Consider the following 19419-nt stretch of genomic DNA (forward strand, 5'->3'; position numbering starts at 1 on the left):
GCAGCAGTGGGCCCCACTGATGTATACCTAGGAGCCCAGCAATGTCACCCTCCTCCCCCCGTAATTACTCTCCGCATCTCTCTGGCACGCTGTTTGCACTGAAGGCCTCCATTTTCAGCAATGCCTAACGTAACAGGTCTGAGGAAGTCCGAGCATACCTTGGAATGACTACACTCAAGTGACCGGACAGACTAGGAGTTTTGGGATCTTTACTAGTAATACTAAGTAGTATTATTAATAACACTTGTTGTCGTTGTTAATAATAATGCTTAGTACTGCTGCTACTCATACTACCTGTCAGTATAGATCATGACAACAGTACTATTAGACAGTGAACAATACTAGCTATTGTTCATTGATCTCTCAGCATGTGCCAGGCCCAGTGATACCTACTTTACAGATAATCACTCACTTGAGCCTAATATCGGCCCCTTCTTTATGGGAGGCACCATCATTAACCTCACTTTAAAGATGGGGACATAGATGCTCAGGGAAGGTGAGTAATAAGCCCAAGACCATAGAGCTGGCAGATGTGATTCTCTCAGCCATTCCTCTCTGCTGCCTCCATTGGAAGAATTAGCACTCTATGTGCCTTTAGATTTTTTTCCCCCAAGCATTCCCAAATAATGATAAAACACGGATACTCCTCTGCCTTCAGTATGAAGAGCATCCTGAAGTTTACAAGGCTCTGCTGTAGATCATCGTAAATATCAGATAACACCCAGTGCCCAGTGCCATTCTGCAGAATCTCCTGTTATCTGTGACCAAGTCCCTGCCCTCCCCCATGGCCTCCAGGTCAAGGCAGAAGGAGACGGGGTGGAACGCTGGCCTGAGTCTCTGTGGAAGCAGAGCATATTCAGGAGTAGTCTTTCTGGACTATGTCCCTGACGTTGACCTACATTTTTTCCCCATGAATCTTTTACAGGTAAGGAGAGAAAATTTTGGAGTGAGGATAGCATGACAAAGCTATCTTTCTGAAAAATCAGTATCTATGAAAACCTGCAGCCACTGAGTTTTGAGCTGTTTTTTTCCCTCTCTAGATGATCTTTGAGGTGAATACAAATGTTGTCAGGCTTATTTGTTAGATTCAAAATATTATTATTCACATATTACTGCTGCATCACTGATCTGAGACATCACTTTAACCTCCCTGTCATTTTATCATCTGATCTTTTTTTCATCTGCATTGTTTGTGATCAGGACGTAATAAAGACTGCTTTGGTGTTTCAAAAATGTCTGTAGCCAGCTATCCACACCCTTTGTATCCATTCTCCCATCCACCCGTCTATTTGTCCACCCAACTACTCACCCATCTGTCCACTCACCCATGTACCCATGAACCTACCCATCCACCTCTCTGCTCACCCATCCGTCCTTCTCTTCCTTTCTACTCCCATATCACCCTCCCTGATCCAGGCTCCTCCCACCCATTCACCACTAATCTGTGTATTAGTGTGTATGTGTTATAACATGTAACTGCTCTCCTCGAGTCCAGCGTGTCTCTTTCAAAGCCATCAAACATATCAAATTAATCATCCTTAAACCTGGCTCTGATTATGTCATCCCCATTCAGGAAACTTCGGTGATGCTCCAATGTCTCGAAAATAAAGCCCAACCTACTCTGACATCCAAGGGCATCTTCCGTCTGTCTCCAACTGGACTTTCTTCCCCACCCCCCACCCCCAACGCCCCGGCCACCTTAATTTCAGTTCCCCAATATTTCAAACATACAGAAGAAGAGAGAAAACAATAACAAACACTCTCGAAGATGCCACCCAAATTAGATGTTTTCTGTTTTTGCTCCAAAACCACTCTTGGAAAGCAAAATGTTACAGATACAGCTGAAGTGTTCTTAGTCCCCTTTCTTCCTCTCTCCTTCCTCAACTGCTCCTCTGCAGCTAGTGTGTCTTACACAGCCCACCTTTGCATAGCTTTAGGTCACACAGGTTTCTAATACTATAAACAATATGAACCTGGGGCGCCCAGGGGGCAGTCAGTAAAGCGTCCAACTTCCCCTTGGGTCATGACCTCATGGTTCATGGGTTCAAGCCCCTATCAGGCTCTGCGCTGACAGTGTGGAACCTGCTTGGGATTCTCTCTGTCTCTCCCTCTCTCTCTGCCTCTCCCCACTCATGCGCTCTCTCTCAAAATAAATAAATAAAAACTTAAAAACAAACGAAAAAACCAATATGAACTTCTGTTTTAAATTATTTAAAAATATCACAGCTTAGCTTGCTTCTTTGGCCCAACGTTGCGTTTCCAAGTCTTATCCGCACTGATACACATAGATCTAGTTCCTTCATCTTAAGGATCGTCTGCTCTGCCACTGTATGACTATACCTAGCTTATTTACCATCCCCTTCATGATGAACATTTAGGCGATTTTTCTTTGTTACTTTACTATGAACACTATTGCAGCAAACTTCCTCATACAAGGTTTGTATGTGTGTGTGTGATATACTAGAATATCTGTAGATTATACTTAGAAGTGGAAGTGCTGGGCCATAGGGTGTATACCTCTTCCTTCACTGTTGCTAGATTAAGTCCAATTGTTCCCCAAAGGGGCTGGACCAAGTTACAGGTTATGAGAGACCCTGTTTCTCCACATTCTTGTCAGCACTTAGGATTGTCCTACCAATCTAAACTATGAGTCAAGCTAGGTCTCATTTGCTTTTCTCTTTACTTATTTGTTGTTGCAGGCAGATTTTTTTTTTTTATTCTTACATAATGGAATTTATCAATATTTTTCTTTAGAGTTTGTGCTTTTTTTGTGCTTCCTTCAGACAGAAGAAATACTCTTCTTTATGTTTCTCTTCCTATCCCCAAGATTTTAAATATAACCTCCTACATTTTCTTCCATGGTTTTAAAGTACTGCTTTTTACCTTTAGTGCTTTCATCTCTCTAGAACATATTTTTGTGAATGAAGGTAGAGGTCTTATTTTTCTATATAAACAATATGTGTGTGTATGTATAAAATCATTTCCTGAAAATGACCCCCAAAGTGACAACAGTGGAATCTACTCTGCTTCTAAATCGCCTACCCTCCCCCCCGACCAATCTGCAATGCACCGCTGTCACGTACTGTGCTCTCATTTGCAAAAGGTCCTATTCTGTCCCATTAGTCAGCTTACCTAGCGCTGCTCTAAAACTGCCTGTTTTACTATCACTTTAGAGAAACTCTAAATAAGGCAAATGATTCAACAAAAATTTAAAAATATAACCCACAGACCTTATTTTCTTATCAACGGTGATAAAGTCAGAAGTTAAAAGCAAGTATAAAGCTTAAAAAAAAAACCCTTTGAAACTAAAATACACATAATTCTGAATAATTCATGGGTCAAAGAAGAAATTGCCATGGAAATTATGAAATATTTCATTGTCATGAATAACAAGGAAAGCGTCACTTATCAGCACCTCTAGGATGCAGCTAATTTGTAGCACTAATGGCATTAATTTTCAATCATTTTTATCTTCTAATGGACATAGCTGACAAACAAGAACACGACTAACTTCTGTAACCAGCCATCTTGCTGAATTCTCTTCAACAGGAAGTATGATATTTGCTGTTGCCTTCTGGTAAATGCCCTTTATCAGGCTAAAGAAGTTTCTGTTTATTCCTGTTTGCTAAGAGTTTTTGTCTTAAATGGTAAAACAATTAGAAGCATGCCTTTTATTTTTTTTTATTTTTTTTTTTTTAAATTTTTATTTATTTCTAGGAGAGAGAGAGAGAGTGTGAGCAGGGGAGGGTCAGAGAGAGAGGGAGTCACAGACTGAAACAGGCTCCAGGCTCTGAGCTGGCAGTCAGCACAGAGCCCGACGCGGGGCTCGAACCCATGAACCGCGAGATCATGACCTAAGCGAAAGTCGGACGCTTAACCGACTAAGCCACCCAGGCGCCCCAAAGCATGCCTTTTAAAAGTCAGGAATATTACTTCTCTCCCACTTCCCTCCATGCTGTACTAAATGAAAGTCCTAGCCAATATAATAAGGCAAGAAAAAGAAATAAACAGTTATAAAAGAAGAGACAAGGCTGCCATCGTTTAGAGCTAATCAGTGAGTAGATTTCTGAGCATACATTTTTTTTGTTTCTAACACTTTGTTTAATCTGCATGCCCTGAATAAAATATTCCCTCGTCCCATCTCCAAACTTAAGTCTCACTGTGTTCTTTCTCAAAGTCCCAATAACCATCCTAATAAAGCTAGTATTTATTGATTGCTTGCTGTGTACCAGGTAGTGGTTTTATATTATCTTTCTTTAATCCTTACAGCAACCCCATGAAGGAGGTTATCATTAGCTTCATCCTGAAAATGACAAAACTCAGAAGCTTAGGCTGAGCTCACATGGTCAGAAAGTGGCAGAATAGGGACTGAGCCAGAGAACCTGTTCTCAGCTCTAAACACTGCACTGAACTCCAACACCGACCTACCTGCTAATGATACAGGACCCAGACAGTTCTGTCCGCCAGCCTTTGCTTTGGTCTGGAATCCCATGTCTGACTTTTCTCAAATCTCTGCATATCTGCGTGGACACAGTGATGAGGCACCCAGGTCCCTTTCAGTCCCTTTAAATCCCCCAGCTGCGTGGAGGGGTGCTGGCAGGCACTCCCAGCCGCTGGCCCTCTTAGGAACTGCCTTGGCTAAAGAGCCATCTGCCTAAGACCATGCCCCCTTCTGGGGACCCCAAGAAGGTATAAAGATGCAGTCTTCTCGCCCCTACTCAGAACTCAGAAGGGCCAGCCCAGCTTCAGAGCTCCCCCACGGAGACAACTGAGGCTTTAGTAGTGACTGCACCAGAGCCCAACTCCTCCATTCACTGACTCAAGCTTTCCTTCCTTTCCTTCTGCGGGTGGGGACCCTGAGAACATTCACAAATGGACCCCTGCATCGTAATCACTCTCAGTCAGCTTCCTGGGGAACCCAAACTGGGATAAATCCTAATCCTTCAAGACTCACTTCAAATGCTGCATTCCCAACATAAAACCTCCCCTGAGACCCAACCTCTAGCCCAGATTAGAAGTCCTCCCCGCTCTGAACCAAGGTCCTCTCTGCTGTATTTGAATCACAGCTACACAACGGTCTTTGCTTCCATTCAACAGCGTGATCTCTCCGAGAGAGGGCACTGTGTCTGACTCATCTCTATCTTCTTTACCACCTGTCTACCACCACACATGGGCTCCAGTCATACATATCTGGACTCAAATCCCAGCTCACCTTCATCAGCATCAGTTCCCTCATCTGTAAAATGGGATGATGACAGCATCTGGCTCTTAGGCTTTAAGAATTAATTACCTAGGGAGTGCTTAGCCCACAGCCCAGCACACAGTAAGCACTCACTGTTTGCTTTCTATGATTATTGTTTACCTACTGTCAGGATAGCACTAATATATGTTTATTGAGTGAGCTGAACGCCTGATGGTAACCAGCTCAGCAGGCTCTGCCAGCAGGGTGAGTGTTCACGACTTCATCTCCCCGGGAGCCAGTGGAGACCGGCCGAAGGTTTCTCATTCCCTTGGCAGTTTGCCCACTTGCTCTCTCTCCATGCAGGCCTCCGAGCTGGACCCTCCAGCATGCAAACCCTCACTCTCTCCTGCAACCACGAAATAAAAAATAAACTTGGCTTTGAATCCAAGGCCCTGGGCGCTTTTGATCTTGGTTACAAAGCAAGGCAATTATTGGACACAAAAGCCCTGATTTATTTATGAAATGCGACGGACATCTTCGAGGCGGGAACGAAAAAGCTCACTGAAGACCAAGACCTATTGCCACACAGTGAATGGCTGCTTTCAAACACAAGCCCCCAGATGCCTTCTCTTCTCTGCTGAGAGTCTTTCCTCATTAGTGTTTCCTCCAGAACACCGCAGCTCCCAACAATCAAATTCACTTCACGGCCAGGCAAGTAATTAAATTCTGCAGGCATCGGAGCATAGAATAATGGATGGCTATTGTTAGGGAGGCTGGGACTGAAAATGGAATGAATGGGCTTCAGTGCCCAGTCTCAGACACGGTAGGGAGAGGAAGGGAGAGCAGGCAGGATGCAGATGGAACCTCCCCGTGGTGCTCTGCAGGAGTTAGTGGATTCAGTGCAGGACCTGGAGTGGAAAAACCTGCCTTTGGGGCCAGACGCTGCACTGACCAGAGGCAGGCCTCCGTTCCCTCACCTGTGAAACAGAGGTAAGTCATTCTCCACGGGCGGTCCCCAGACCAGCAGCAGCGGCATCGCCAAGGAATTTATTAGAAATGCAGATTCTCAGTCCTCTCTCCACCTTACGAAATCAGACATTGTGGGGCCTAGCAATCTGCTTCACGAGACCTCCAGGTGGTTCTGAGGCTAGAATTTGTGAATCACCGGTAGATAATGTTTAAAAATGAGGCCACAAATTCAAATACATAAAGGGGCAGGGAGGCAAAATACAGGAGCCAAGCAGGTATGCTACACCAGAGAAGGCGGGGACGCTGGGGCAGCAGGGAGAGTGTGCCCTGCCTAGGGAGGCCACCAGCTGCTTGGTTCCAGCCAACTCTGCCAAGAATTACCCATGGGGATCTGATATTGGCAGAACTTCTTATTTCTGAAGAAAAATGCAAAGTCCTGATTTTTATGTGAAGGCCTACAATTTTCAAACAGTGGTTTAATTTTTCTTAACATAGTGAGGGCCATGCAGATTATCCTTGAGAACCAAATGCAACGGAAGCCTGCCATTTTGCAGCCTCCCTTCTGAGTTGCCTTGGACCTCCACCGCGATATACTCACTGTGCTCTTGACTTTTCCAAACACTGAACTCCCAACGTCCTTTCTCCATCTGGCAGACTCCTATTCACCCTTCAGCACCCAACTCAAAGGTCACCCCCACTGTGAATTCATCCTCAAGCCTCTGACCCACTGTCCACCACTCCACTAAGAAGGTAAAGAAGAATCAAACGTGAGATTAAAGAATTGACACACAGAAGAAGGGAACACAGAGGGAACAGAGAGGGAGACATAGCGAACTTATAAAAGTCTTTCCCCAGAGGAGGAATTAGGACCTCTCAGAAGAGTTACCCTATAGCTGCTTGAAAAATCACTTAAATAAAAACAGTGATCCCATTTGACCAGAATCTAACTTTTTACTTATTTTAGTGAGAGAGCGGGGGAAGTGGGGAGGGAAAAAGAGAGAGAGAGAGAGAAAGAGAATGCCAAGCAGGCTAGATGCTCAGCACGGAGCCTAATGCAGGGCTCGATCCCACAACCCTGGGATCATAACCTGAGTCAAAATCAAGAATCAGATGCTCAGCCAACTGAGCCACAGCTGTCTCGACCAGAATCTAATAAAATAAAGTTTGAAAAGACCAAATATAAAGAAATACAAGTACAGAATTCAAAAGACAGATTAAAGAACAGCTGGCATAAAAATACCCAGCGATTCAAGCAGGGAGCTCAGAGGGAGTCGGCCATGTGAAGAGACGGAGGTCAAAAAGGCAAACTCCTGCATAGGTTTCATTATTAGAAAGAATGTGTCTAGACAGACAGCCCTGCTCTACTCTTTGCCCGTCCAACCTTCCTGGAGTATTCTGAACAGATCTGAATGTTAACTGTGAANGGGTAAACTGAAGGGACCTGGGGTGTTTACTCAGACAGAGGTGGGAAAGATCTGGCTGGGTGGTCGTGATTTCTGTCTTCGAGCAGCTGACAAATTTCCACGTGGCTTGGTCTACGTGGCCCGGTCTACGTGGCCCTCAGGACGGGACCAGGACCATGAGTGTAAACATGGAGATTTCATCTCAACACCAGGGAGAATTTTCTTTTATTTATTTATTTTTTTAATTAAAATTTTTTTTTAATGTTTCATTTATTTTTGAGAGAGATAGACACAGCATGAGCAGGGAAGGGTCAGAGACAGAGGGAGACGCAGAATCCGAAGCAGCTCCAGGCTCTGAGCTGTCAGCACAGAGCGCGACGCGGGGCTCGAACCCACGAATCGTGAGATCATGACCTGAGCCGAAATCGGACGCTTAACTGACTTGAGCCACCCAGGCGCCCCTCAACATTGGGGAGAATTTTCTGTTGATCATGGTTGTCCCCAGATGGAATGAGCCATCCTGAGAGGTAAGGAATACCGTTTCTGAGGGACATCTAGCAGAGGGAGGACGGCTCCTGGAGCAGATGATAAAGGGACAAGGACACAGGCTTAGTGGACATCTGTTGTTTTATTTCTCCCGTCTTCTTAGAAGATGACTCTAGTTTTTCGGAGGAACCACCCATTCTCTGTGGGTGGGTTAGGCGGAGCTGAGTGTATGCGTGGCTTCGGGGGTGGGGATGTTTCCTGGGCCTGGTCAGTCAGAGCACCGCCTCTCGCAGGCCACAGATGCAGCTTCAGGAGCGCTGGTGTGGACCATGTTGGGCGATCGGAGCCCCTAAGACTCAATTCTGGGAGAAGGGAGCTCGGACTTGCCACGGGGCTTGATGCAGGTGGGAGGCAAGCCTGGAGCTGCCGGCCGGGAGGGGGGGCACGTGGTTATCACATGGAAAGAGACTTCCTGTGAAAGAGTCCTTCACCCCACCCCTGAAAACACTGAGAAAACAGAGAAAATTGGAGCAGAGGTGCAGGGAGATGGAGTTCTTCTATGCCCTTGAAGCCCCCATGCCCGAGCCAGCCTTGGCTCTGGAGAGCCGCTAAGTCCCTGGCCCAAGACAGCTGAGATGGGTTTCTGTTGTTCGCAACCATAAAAGCTCTGACCACCATGATGGCCTCTAAGGTCTCAGCCGGTCCCTCTGGCTGCAACGGATCCTTATCTCGTCCTTAATGCAAGGGCCGCTGTGTGCATATGTCCACTTGCCCACAGGAGTCGTAGGATGGCTTGTGGAATGGGAAGTGCTGTCTCTAGTCATAAGAACGACTGCAAAGGGGAAATGGAGAATCAGGAGAAGGTACGTTATTAAGTCAAAGAGCACGTGAGACAGTGAGAAGCTGGCAGGCAGAGCAGCTGCCCCAGACCCAAGCCCAGGAAGGACACCTGGCCCAGAAGCTTCTCCCACCTCCTGCAGATGCGTGAGCAGTGCATGGGTGGTGAAGGAACACCCACTCGAGTGTTAGGACCCAGCTCAGGAATGGGGAGGGGGCTGCTCCAGTCTTCGGGGTCATTAGCCACCATTTAATGAGCATCTGATGGATGCCAGGTCTGTGCCGGACACTTGGCCTACCTCTGCTCTTCAAAGCAGCCCCTAAAATGGGCCCTGTCACCATCTCCATTCCCTAGATTTCGAGAAAACTGAGGCTCGGAGACTTGCCCGGGTTCACGAGTCGGTGAGGGGCAGTTCTGAGACAAACTTCAAAAGCCCGGCCATACTGCTTCCCGCCGGTGGTGAAAACGGGGCCCAAAGTGGACAAGTCTGGGTTCTCTGGAAGTTTCTCAGGCTTTACCTGCTCGCTAGCAAAGTGGGGTGAGTGGCGATCCCACTCCCCAGTCTGACCAGAGACTGGCCTCACCGTTGCTCTGAGGTCTGCGGGATCTATTCGTACATGAGGAGTGCAGCCTCCGTGCCGAGATTATCTGTGACTGATGTGACACAAAGGGACCGAGCTGTGCTAAATCAGCCAGCCAGGCCCTTCTCCGGCTCTCTCCCGGCCCACAGGGGCCAGGTCGTTTCCTTTGTTCCACAGCCACAGGCCTGGTAACAAGGAGCCAGAAGCTCAGCTGTCGACATTTTTTCATTATTTTCTACCCTGTTAACCCCCATCACCAGTGAGGCTGCTGTCAGCCTAAATGAGAACTGAAAAGATTTATCTCACTTGTCCCAGCGCTCAGTCAGGAAGAAGACCCTTCATTTCCTAACGGCCCTGATGACCCTTTCTCTGTGAGTCACTCCCACCCAGGAAAAAGATGTGACAGCAGCAGCAGGCGGGGGGCTTCTGGCCAGACCGAGGGATCGGAATCATCTGTTTGGTTTTGCAAAGCACTGTGGGGTTTTTTTTTTATTATTATTATGGCACTGTATTTACCTTCCTAATTATGTTTGCTCACACAAATATTAAACTTAGACCACGTTTCATAACACCGCCCCGGGAGGGGAGCGGCACACATTGTGTGGTGGAAGGGAATTAGCCTGTGATTTTACAGTATTGCCGTGGAAGGCGTCCTGAAAGTGGACAATCCAAATTCAGACCACACGGAGATGATTACATTTCAAATCGACTTGTTCTCCTCCTCCTGCGTCTAGCAATCCCAGGTCACCGAACCCCTAAAATGGGCACCTGACAGGGCCAGAAGAGCTCAATAATTTTGGTGGTAACGCTCACCTTGCTATAGTGGTAGCCGGCTTTCCCGGACACTTACTGTCCGTGTCTTTCTTTGGACTAACACCCTCTTATTTTTTAAAAAAAATTTTTAATGTTTATTTTTGAAAGGGAGAGAGAGAAAGAGAGAGAGTGGGGGAGGGGCAGAGAAAGAGGGAGACAGACCATCCGAAGCAGGCTCAGTGACCTCAGCACAAAGCCCGACACGGGGCTTGAACTCCTGAACAGATCGTGACCTGTGCTGAAGTCGTTTTCGTTTTTTCATCTTTATTTTTTTCATGGGTTAATACCCTCTTAATCTTCCCCAAGGCCGTGTGTCTTTTTATTCCCATCTCACAAATGAAGAAACTGAGGCACAGAGTTAAAGGAACAACACACAAAGACACACAGCTGATAAATTATGGAACCAGGATTATGAACCTATGAACCCAGGAATTTTAAAATTCTGGACCCAGAGACCACACCCTGGTCAACATCTCCCCGTCCTTCACACGCACTATCCCCTTCAACCCTCACACTGCCCCTGGGAAGTAGTTGACCTTAAAACCATTTGACGGACACAGAAGATGAGGCCCATTGAAACCAAAGGACTAGCCCATTTTACAGAGAGGAAACGGAAGTTCACAGAGGTGGGTTCAGATCTACAAACATCACACACGGCATCTACGGTCTGCCAGGCGCCGTGCAAGGGGCTACGGATATAGAGACCTCAGGGCACATACAAGTGACTGCTCCCTGCACACTTGACTTCTGGGCATTTATATGGGTAAAACCTTTCTGAAAGCAACAGAGCACTGTGTTAAAAGCCTTAAAAATGAGCAAACTTTTGACCCAAAAACTCCTGTTGCAGAGGCCGACCATAATAGCAGTGACCGTGGCAAAAGTATTTATACAAAGATGCTCTCCGCCGTGTTATTTCTAAGAGTAAAATAATGGAGATTAACCTAAGTGTTCAGCAATAAAAGATTGGTTAAATAAGTTTGGGTAATCTCTACCATGAAATTCTATGGAATCATTTAAAAATGGTACAGAAATATATTTATTGACGTGCGAAAATTCTGTAATACAGTGTTATATAATTTGTTAGGTGACATAAGGTAGTAAAGTTATCGATGCAGTCTGTGTCATTTGGGAAATGTATAGTGGAAATGCATAGATATGAGAACTTACAAAAAATATATTTGCAGTTATATGAAAAATAAATTCCTATGGTACCAAAGTGATTATTGCAGGGCGATAGCATTCCCAGAGATTTTAATTTGTGTGTGTGTGTGTGTGTGTGTGTGTGTGCATGTCCATTTCCCCCAGTTTTCCACAATGAACATGCAGTATTTGCCAACCATGTAGAGATTTTAACTTTTGTGGGGGTGGCTGTGGAAGTGGCTGAGGCCACCAGCCATGTCTAGGATTCAGACTCAGAGTCTGGGACACCGTGTCCAGCCCTCGGCCCCTTGCACCCTTCAGCTCGCCTGCCCTCCCGGTCCCACCCCCCCACACCATATCCCACCGTGGCCGGCAGCGATGCCGTGGCCAGCCTGGGGCAGGGATGTCCAAGCAGGTGGAGCGGCCCGCTTGCCCACCTTTTTGAAGAGTCTGATGACATCCTCGCTGATCTGTGAGAGGCGGACGATGACATTGTTCATGAAGATGTCATTGAGGGTGGCATGATCTCGACTCTCCCGCCTGGTCTGATGCAGGACTAGGTACCAACAGTTCACGGGTGAGAGGAGGTACTGGTCCTTCCTGTGGAAACCAAGGCAGCTCAGGTTGGCTTCACTGGGACTGTCGCCCACACAGTATTCTGCATTGTCATCCACTGTAGCTCTTTTGACCCTCAAGGGGCCCTTTCAAGTTCGGTTTCATTGGAACACATTTACAGCTAGCGAAGCGATTCCCCCAAGGTCCTAGAGCAGTGCTGGGGCCAAACCCAGGTCTTTGGGTCCTAAGTCCTTTCCCATTCCCCTCTCCCACTGCATGTGGCATTTGCTATGTGCATCGCTCCCTTCTGGGCAGAAGCCGCCTTCCATGAGGCTAAGAAATACTCAACCAATTGTGTTTGAGATACCCACAGTAGTTCTAAAACTATGCAGTGGAGAAACAGAAGTGGACACTTCCCTGACTCCCCCAGCCCCTTGGACCCTTGACAAGTGTCAGCTTCTGTGTCTTGGCTTCTTGGAAACACACGTCTTTTGTCTCCCAGTGGAGCTGGGGGCTTGGAGGGTTTCAGGTTCTGTACTTGAAAGGATGTTAGCCCATCTTCCCAAATGGCACGCCTGAGCGAAGTACATACAAGACAAAGAAGTCTCTCTCCTGTAACAGCGGACAGGTCTTAGCAGCCTCTAAGTGGGCATTTTGCTGAAGCGCGGATTCTCAAAGTGAGTTCCTCAGGCCAGCAGCAACATCACCAGAGATCCTGCTAGAAATGCAGATTCTCGAGCCCCATTCCAGACCTGCTCAATCAGCAAGAGGTGGCAATCTGGGTTTTAACACACCCTCTATGGGATTCTGATTCAAGCTAAAGTCCGAGCACCAGATATCTACATACCACAGTCTCAGAAGGCTTGAGAAATGGGATTTTTCTGAAAACTGAAATGGGAGAATATCCCTCTCTTCTGTACACTTTCCCAAAAGCCTCTCTGTTGGCCTCGGTAAAGGGTGTGTGTGTGTACACATCCTACTCTCCAGAAAGAAAGAGGTAAGGGTAATTAGAAACCGATAATCTCACGCAGCCACATGTGGTGGTGTGCTGTGTTCTTGCCCTCTGGCCCTGATTCTTCCCTTACTCTACTTCCCAGGGTGGGAAGGACATGTTGGAAAGGCAGGATGTGGGGGACAGGGCCGTCCGCCTGTGACGCTGGTGGCCTCTACGATGCCCCCAGACCTGCATTCTCCCCTCGTACCCTCAGGGTGGGCCACCCCCGAGGGCTGGACACAGATGCAGCCAGCCACCCACTAGCAGCGATTTTGAGGAAGGCGATTCTGCTGACCCTCACTATGACCACATCATCCTCCCACAGCCAAGTGGATGTGTCAGGGGTGCAGCCCTGACGATCTCCAGGCACCCGCGGCACCCCTACGCCCCATACTCCACCCCAACACCTGAGCTTGGGAAGGACAGGTGAGGAGGGGCCTCTTACAGGAATTTTCTTGCTGGCACCAAATGGGCTAAAATGCCTCCTAGACAGCAGGAATCGGGGAGGAAAGAGTTTGGTTTAGAGGATGGCTATGGTGGGAAATGCCTAAAGAAAAAGGAAAAGATAGGCTGCCATAGGAGAAAAATGAACAAATGGTTCCTTGCTAGTAGCCTAGAGAAAAAGCTAGAACACGAAAAAATTCAACCACCCAGCCCCATTGCCTCAGCGTTTACTCAGCGTCAGGTCTCGGGTGGGCTGTGGGTGACCGTGACACGGACGTGGCTTGGAGGGGCTCCTTCTCAAGCGGCTGAGGCAGAGGAAAGGATTACAGTGAAGGAGAGAAAGCGCTATAATGGAGACGTGTAAGGAGCATCAGTTCCGCTTGAGAAGCTGGAGAAGGCACCACTTTCCCCCGTGCTCTCCACATCCCGGGCACGCAGCCCCCTTCTCCTTCGTGCCAGGTTCCCTCCCACCCGGGGCCTTCACGCATGCTGTTCCCTCCATCTGGAATGCGCGAGCCCCTGCTCTTCCTGTGACGGCCTCCTTCTCTTCCTCTCGGTCTCAGCTTCAATGGTGCCTCCACAGAGAGCACACCTGTGAGCAAACGCTAAGGCACGGGTTCTCAAACTGTGGTACCTGGACCAGCAGCACTGGCATCAGCCAAGAACTTGTTGCAGGTGCAAGTTCTCAGGGCCACCCCAGGCCACTTAATAAGAAACCCTATAGGGGGAGGCCCAGCATCTGTGTTTCAACCAGCCCCCTGGGTGCCCTAACACACTCGGGTTTGAGAACATTTGCCTTAAGGAGTTTCCATCCCCGTTCCTCATCCTACTGTAAGTTCTTCCAGAGGAGAGACTGTTGTGGTCCAGGTACCACAGCCAGTGCCCAGGAACGGGCCTGATTCATAGCGGATGCTGTGGAAGAGTTGCATGAGAAGAGTACACATTTGTCATGGGTCTTGAAGAACGGGTAGGAGCTTTCCGAAACAGAGCAGAGAGAGATAGAATTGTAGGCAGAGGGGACCATGGACACAAAGATAGATAAGTGGCTCAGTAGAGCCAGAATTTCAAATACATTAAGGGAGGACTGGTAAGACATGAGGCTGGAGGGACAGAGTAAGGGCTTGATTGTGGGGAGCAACGAATGCCAAGCTAGCGAGCTTGGAATTTATCCTCTAGGTCACATGGTTCTCTACCTAGCTGTACACTAGAATCACCTGCAGAGCTTTAAGGAAACACCAAGAGCCAGGCCCAATCCAAGACCAACTAAATCAGAATCTCTAGGGGTAAAGCCTTAGTATTGGTATTTTTTTTAAAAAAATTTTAATGTTTATTTATTTTTGAGAGAGAGCACGAGCAGGGGAGGGGCAGAGAGAGAATCCAAAGCAGGCTCCAGGCTCTGAGCTGTCAGCACAGAGCCCAACGTGGGGCTCGAATTCACAAACCATGAAATCATGACCCGAGCCAAAGTTGGATGCTTAACCGACTGAGCCACCCAGGTGCCCCTAGTAGTGGTATTTTTAAAACACTTTCTGTAACATTCTAATGTGTAGCCAGGGCTAAGAATGACTGCTGTAGGCAGTGAGGGGTTATGAAAGTTACTGAAGCAGAGGTTAAGATCACTGAGGGCAGACTGTAGGATGGATGGATGGATGGATGAATGGATGGATGGGTCGATGGATGGATAGATGGATGGATGAATGGATAAATGGGTGGATGGATGGGTAAATATATGAGTAAGTGGATGGATGGGTAGATGAGTGGATGGGTAGGTGAATGAGTGAACTAGTGGATGAGCGGATGGATACATAGATGAGTGACTGAGAGATGGGTGAGTGTATGGCAGGATGGTTGGGTGTGGACAAAGGCATGGGGCTGGAGAGAGGAGGAGCAGTCAGGAGGTGCCCTTAGTCTAGGAGAAGAGAGATGATGAGGGCCTGGGTGGGTAGCAGTGTGGCCAGAGAAGGGAGGGCTTGAGACACCTCCAAGGGAGTGCAGATCACCATGGAGAGCTCCAGGAAATAGGGAGGAAGGAGGGAGGAGAGGAGAGTGATCCCAAGGCACCTGGGTGGATGCTGATGACACAAAGTGAGATAACAACCGCAAGGGAGAAGCAGGCTGGGCAGAAAATACTTTGCACATCCCATTTTTCACTGCTTCCTAATAGAAATGGAAAGATTAAAGGAGAGATGAGATAATTGAGCTGTTACTCAAATTACTTCAGGGGCTTAGCTCAGTCTGGGATGCAAAAATTGAACAGCATCAGGGAATTAAATGTACAAAATTTATGGAAGTCACAGCCAGGAGGTGAATTTCAGGTCGGGGAGTAAGAAGGCAAGTGATCTTGAAAGGCTACAGAAGTGCTGGGATGGCTTGGGAGCCATGAAATGAGGTACCCTGGTCAGAGACTCGGTCAGAGAAAGACAGCACAGCCCTTCCTCATCAGAAGCTGTGGGCAGGAGGCAATCTCAGCAATCTCCGGCAGGGTCCCACAGGGAGGCAGGGCGAGCGGCGGCAAGCGGGAGAAAGTTACCCGAAAGCAACCAAGGGCTTGTCAAGCTAAAGTGAGCAGCTGCTGGGAAGAGGAAGGTCTTAGTTCTCTCAGGCTTCACTCATTCAGTCTCTGTGTACAGGCCAGGCGCAGCAAGGTGCTGAAGATGCAGCAGGGACCAAAGCAGCCGAGATCCTGCCCCCACATGCCTTCCACTCAAGTGAGGGGACACACAGGGGAACGGAAGATGATGACACAGCCTCATAAATGTAGTCATGAGAAGGAGCTGTGGAGCACAGGAGGGCCCCCTCGCTCACATTTGGTGGTGAGGTGATGGATGGCTTCCCAGAGGAAGCACTTTCTAGATTGAGAACTAAAGGCTGCATTGAAGATAGATCGAGCTTTCTAGACGGAGAAATATGGTGAACAAAGGCCCAGAGGGAGGCTGGGGAGAGCCTGTGGGGGAGGAGAACATAGTCGAGGGGGCTCCAGCATGGCGGTCTGGAGTGGAGGTGGGAGGCTGGAGAATCAGACAGAGGCCACATAGGGGCCTTTATGAGTTCCATTACAGAGTTTGAGCTTTGTCCTCAAGTCAGTGGGGAGCCATCAAAGAATCTAGAGTAGGGGAGTGAAAAAGGTAAGACTGCGTTTGCAGACTCTAGCTTTGGCTACTCTGTGGAGGATGGGCTCAAAGGGGCCAAGAGAGAAGATGAGGGACTCAAGAAATACCTAGGTAGTGAACAGCCTGGGCCTGGAGGCTGATCGCATGGAGTTTGAGATGGGGATGGGGAGGGAGGAAGAGATGTCCAGAAGACTCCCAGGATCCTGGGTTGGGCACCTTGGGAGAGCACGGGTGGCATCTGCGGCACTGAGGAGGAGCAGGGCAGTGGTGAAGCAGGCAGGGATGGAGAGGAGCCCTGTTTGAACACAACAGGCTACGGCGCTTAGGGAACCCCCGGATGGTGGTATCTGGGCTAGAGAAACAAATGGGGAGGCAGGCACCCAGCACTCAGATGGTATTTCAAACCATGGGATGACATGGAACTCTTTCCGAATGTGCACGGCCACATGGCAGAGGAGGTAAGTCCTCAGGAGGCCCGGCAAGGCTGAGGCTGCCCCCCATCACCTAGGATGGTGATGATGGGCTAGCCCATCCTTCTCTGCAGAGATGCCGCCCAGGCCCACCACCATCCGCTTGGTCTGTCCCAGAATGGGAGTTCTGCTTGTTCTGCTCGCCTCACCTTCTCCCGGCCCTGGCTCCCTTTGTGCGGGGCAGCTCGTTCATAGACTACATGGCTGGGGGGTGGGGGTGGGGGACAGGGCTGTCCACAGCCAGGGTCAGGGGTGGAATCAACTGCTCTGTGGAAAGCTGCCATCCATGGCCTTGGCCACAGTGATGCCGGGCTCTCAGTGTGTCAGAAAGAAGCAGCGAGAGCCGCAGATGGAACCCAGCGTGGCAAAACAGAAAGATGCCTGGACTTGAGGGTGACTGCTCACCTGTGTCCACCACACCGCCTCCGTGACCTTATGCAGGTCTGTGCATAACCCCTGTGTTCTAGCTACTCAAGTGGTCCCATTAACCTTGGGATTAAACACCAGAAAACAGCTCCATGGTCATTCATGCAGCAGTTCATCCACTCAATGCATTTTTTATGGACTATTTCATATCGTCCAGACCCCAAGGATGTAATGTTGGGCACAAGAGACACACTTCCTGCTTCCGTGGAGTTTATAGTCTAGTGGGGGAGACAGACACTCCTCAAGAAATCCTGCAAATGTGTCTCAAGTTACAGCTGCAGGAAGTGCTAGAGAGCATGGTGCCATGGGAGCCCTTAACAAGGAGACCAGGCCTGGGAGTCCCTAAAGTATCCCTGAGGAAGGGTCTCCAGGCTGGGCTCTAAAGGAAGAGGGCAGGGAACCTGGTAAAGAGGGTGGGAGGGGAGGCTCAGGGGACAAGGGCCCAGGCAAAGGGAAGAGAATGGGCAAATGTGGGGGGGCGTGGTGCGTTTAAGAACTGAATCAAGGCCACTGCGGCTGGAGCCCAGGAAGCAAAGCAGAGGAGGAGACAGGTGCAGGGTCTCGAGGGCTCAGGCCAGCACATCGATTGCCATCCCATTGGCCATGTGGATTGTTCTGGAACCCAGGAAGAAGTACCCAACCACACGTGGAAGAGCTGGACGCCAGCCTACCTTTTCCAGGGGGTTACTTGTCCCTTTTGAGAATGGGACCCCTGTGACCTGAAACCCAGCTCTCCATTCCAGGGCTCATTTCACCTGCTGCAGCCACACTTTTGGAAGGTGTCACAGTGAACCTGGCCAGCACTCTGTCCTCTAAGGCACATCTTGAGCATCTTTTTTGCTTTTCCAATCTTGCATCCCAGTATCTATGCAGCAGCAGAAGCAGCAGGCATATGCATATATATGTGAGAACTTTCACATATATGTATATATATTTTCTTCCTTTTTTTTTTTTTTTTGGCCAGAAAACAGCAATGAAAATTTCTGGTGAGTCACAGCTTTCTTTCTTTGGCTAGAGTTGCTGGGTATGAGGCTCCAAGAGAATGCAGCTTGGAGAAGCAAGGCCTTGCCAAGCTGGTGAGCTAGGGAAATGAAATTAGCAGTGAGCCAGCTTCTCCTGCTTCTCAGCTGGGGGCCGGAAAATTCCGCTTAGCAAACAGAACCCATTCCCAGGCCTGCAGAACCCCACACTGCAGATGAATCCAAATCTCCTGCCTAGGGACTGTGGTTTCTCTGGGAGAGAGGAAGGCTCCTGCAGCTGACACCATCCCCAAGAAGCCAGATCCCTGCCTCTGGCTTCCTGCTCCCTTCTAGGACGTTCCTGGGGCTTACACTGGTTTGCTCTAGAGACTGCTAGCAAAGCTGCCCCTGAAAAGAGCTCCCTCCATTAGTTCTAGTGCCCAAAAGTATGAGTAACCTCTTGCTACCTAAGCTTTTCTGAGCAGGACTTGGAATTCATTGCCTTTGCTTGGAGCATGAATCACTTAAGTCCACGAATATTACCTGAGTGCCAGCTTGTGTGCCAGGCAATGGTAAGCAAAATGAGTCACACTCCCTGATTCATGAGTATACAGTCCAGTGGGGGCCTCAGGTGATAATCAAATAATCACATAAATAAATAGAAAATTGTACCAGTGGTAGCGGTGATGAAGGAGAAATGCATGAGACCTCACGGGTCTATAATGGGGGCTTACCCCACCCCAGGGAGGTAGAAGTGGGTTTCTGCTGACCATGCTGGTCCTTCTTATCATCGAGGCTTCAGTTGAGATGTTTCTCCTGCATGAGGTCTTCCCTGGCCCTCAGGGGCTCCCTGGTCCCTCGCACAGTCCCGTATTTTATTGTCATTACAGCACTCCATTCCTGAGATTTGTCCTTTTCATTTACTTTCTGTTTCTGGTCCCTGACTCCTCTCAAGCTTATGTCTATCATGTTCACCACTCTTTCTCTGGCAGGACTGGGCACACAGTTGGCTGAAGAGATGAAAATTATCCAGAAGGATAAGCTGGAAT

General features: G+C 48.6%; 1 protein-coding gene across 1 annotated transcript in view; it reads right to left on the minus strand.

Annotated features, from left to right (window-relative positions):
• Nucleotides 1-19419, minus strand: part of SRGAP3 (SLIT-ROBO Rho GTPase activating protein 3) — a 258372-nt gene that overhangs the window by 100966 nt on the left and 137987 nt on the right. The window contains 1 exon segment of the mRNA XM_077751539.1: nt 11850-12012. Coding sequence (XP_077607665.1) covers nt 11850-12012 — 163 coding nt within the window.

Source organism: Crocuta crocuta, unplaced genomic scaffold (genome assembly GCF_008692635.1).
Source record: "Crocuta crocuta isolate KB4526 unplaced genomic scaffold, BGI_CrCroc_1.0 scaffold69, whole genome shotgun sequence".
Taxonomy (NCBI): domain Eukaryota; kingdom Metazoa; phylum Chordata; class Mammalia; order Carnivora; family Hyaenidae; genus Crocuta; species Crocuta crocuta.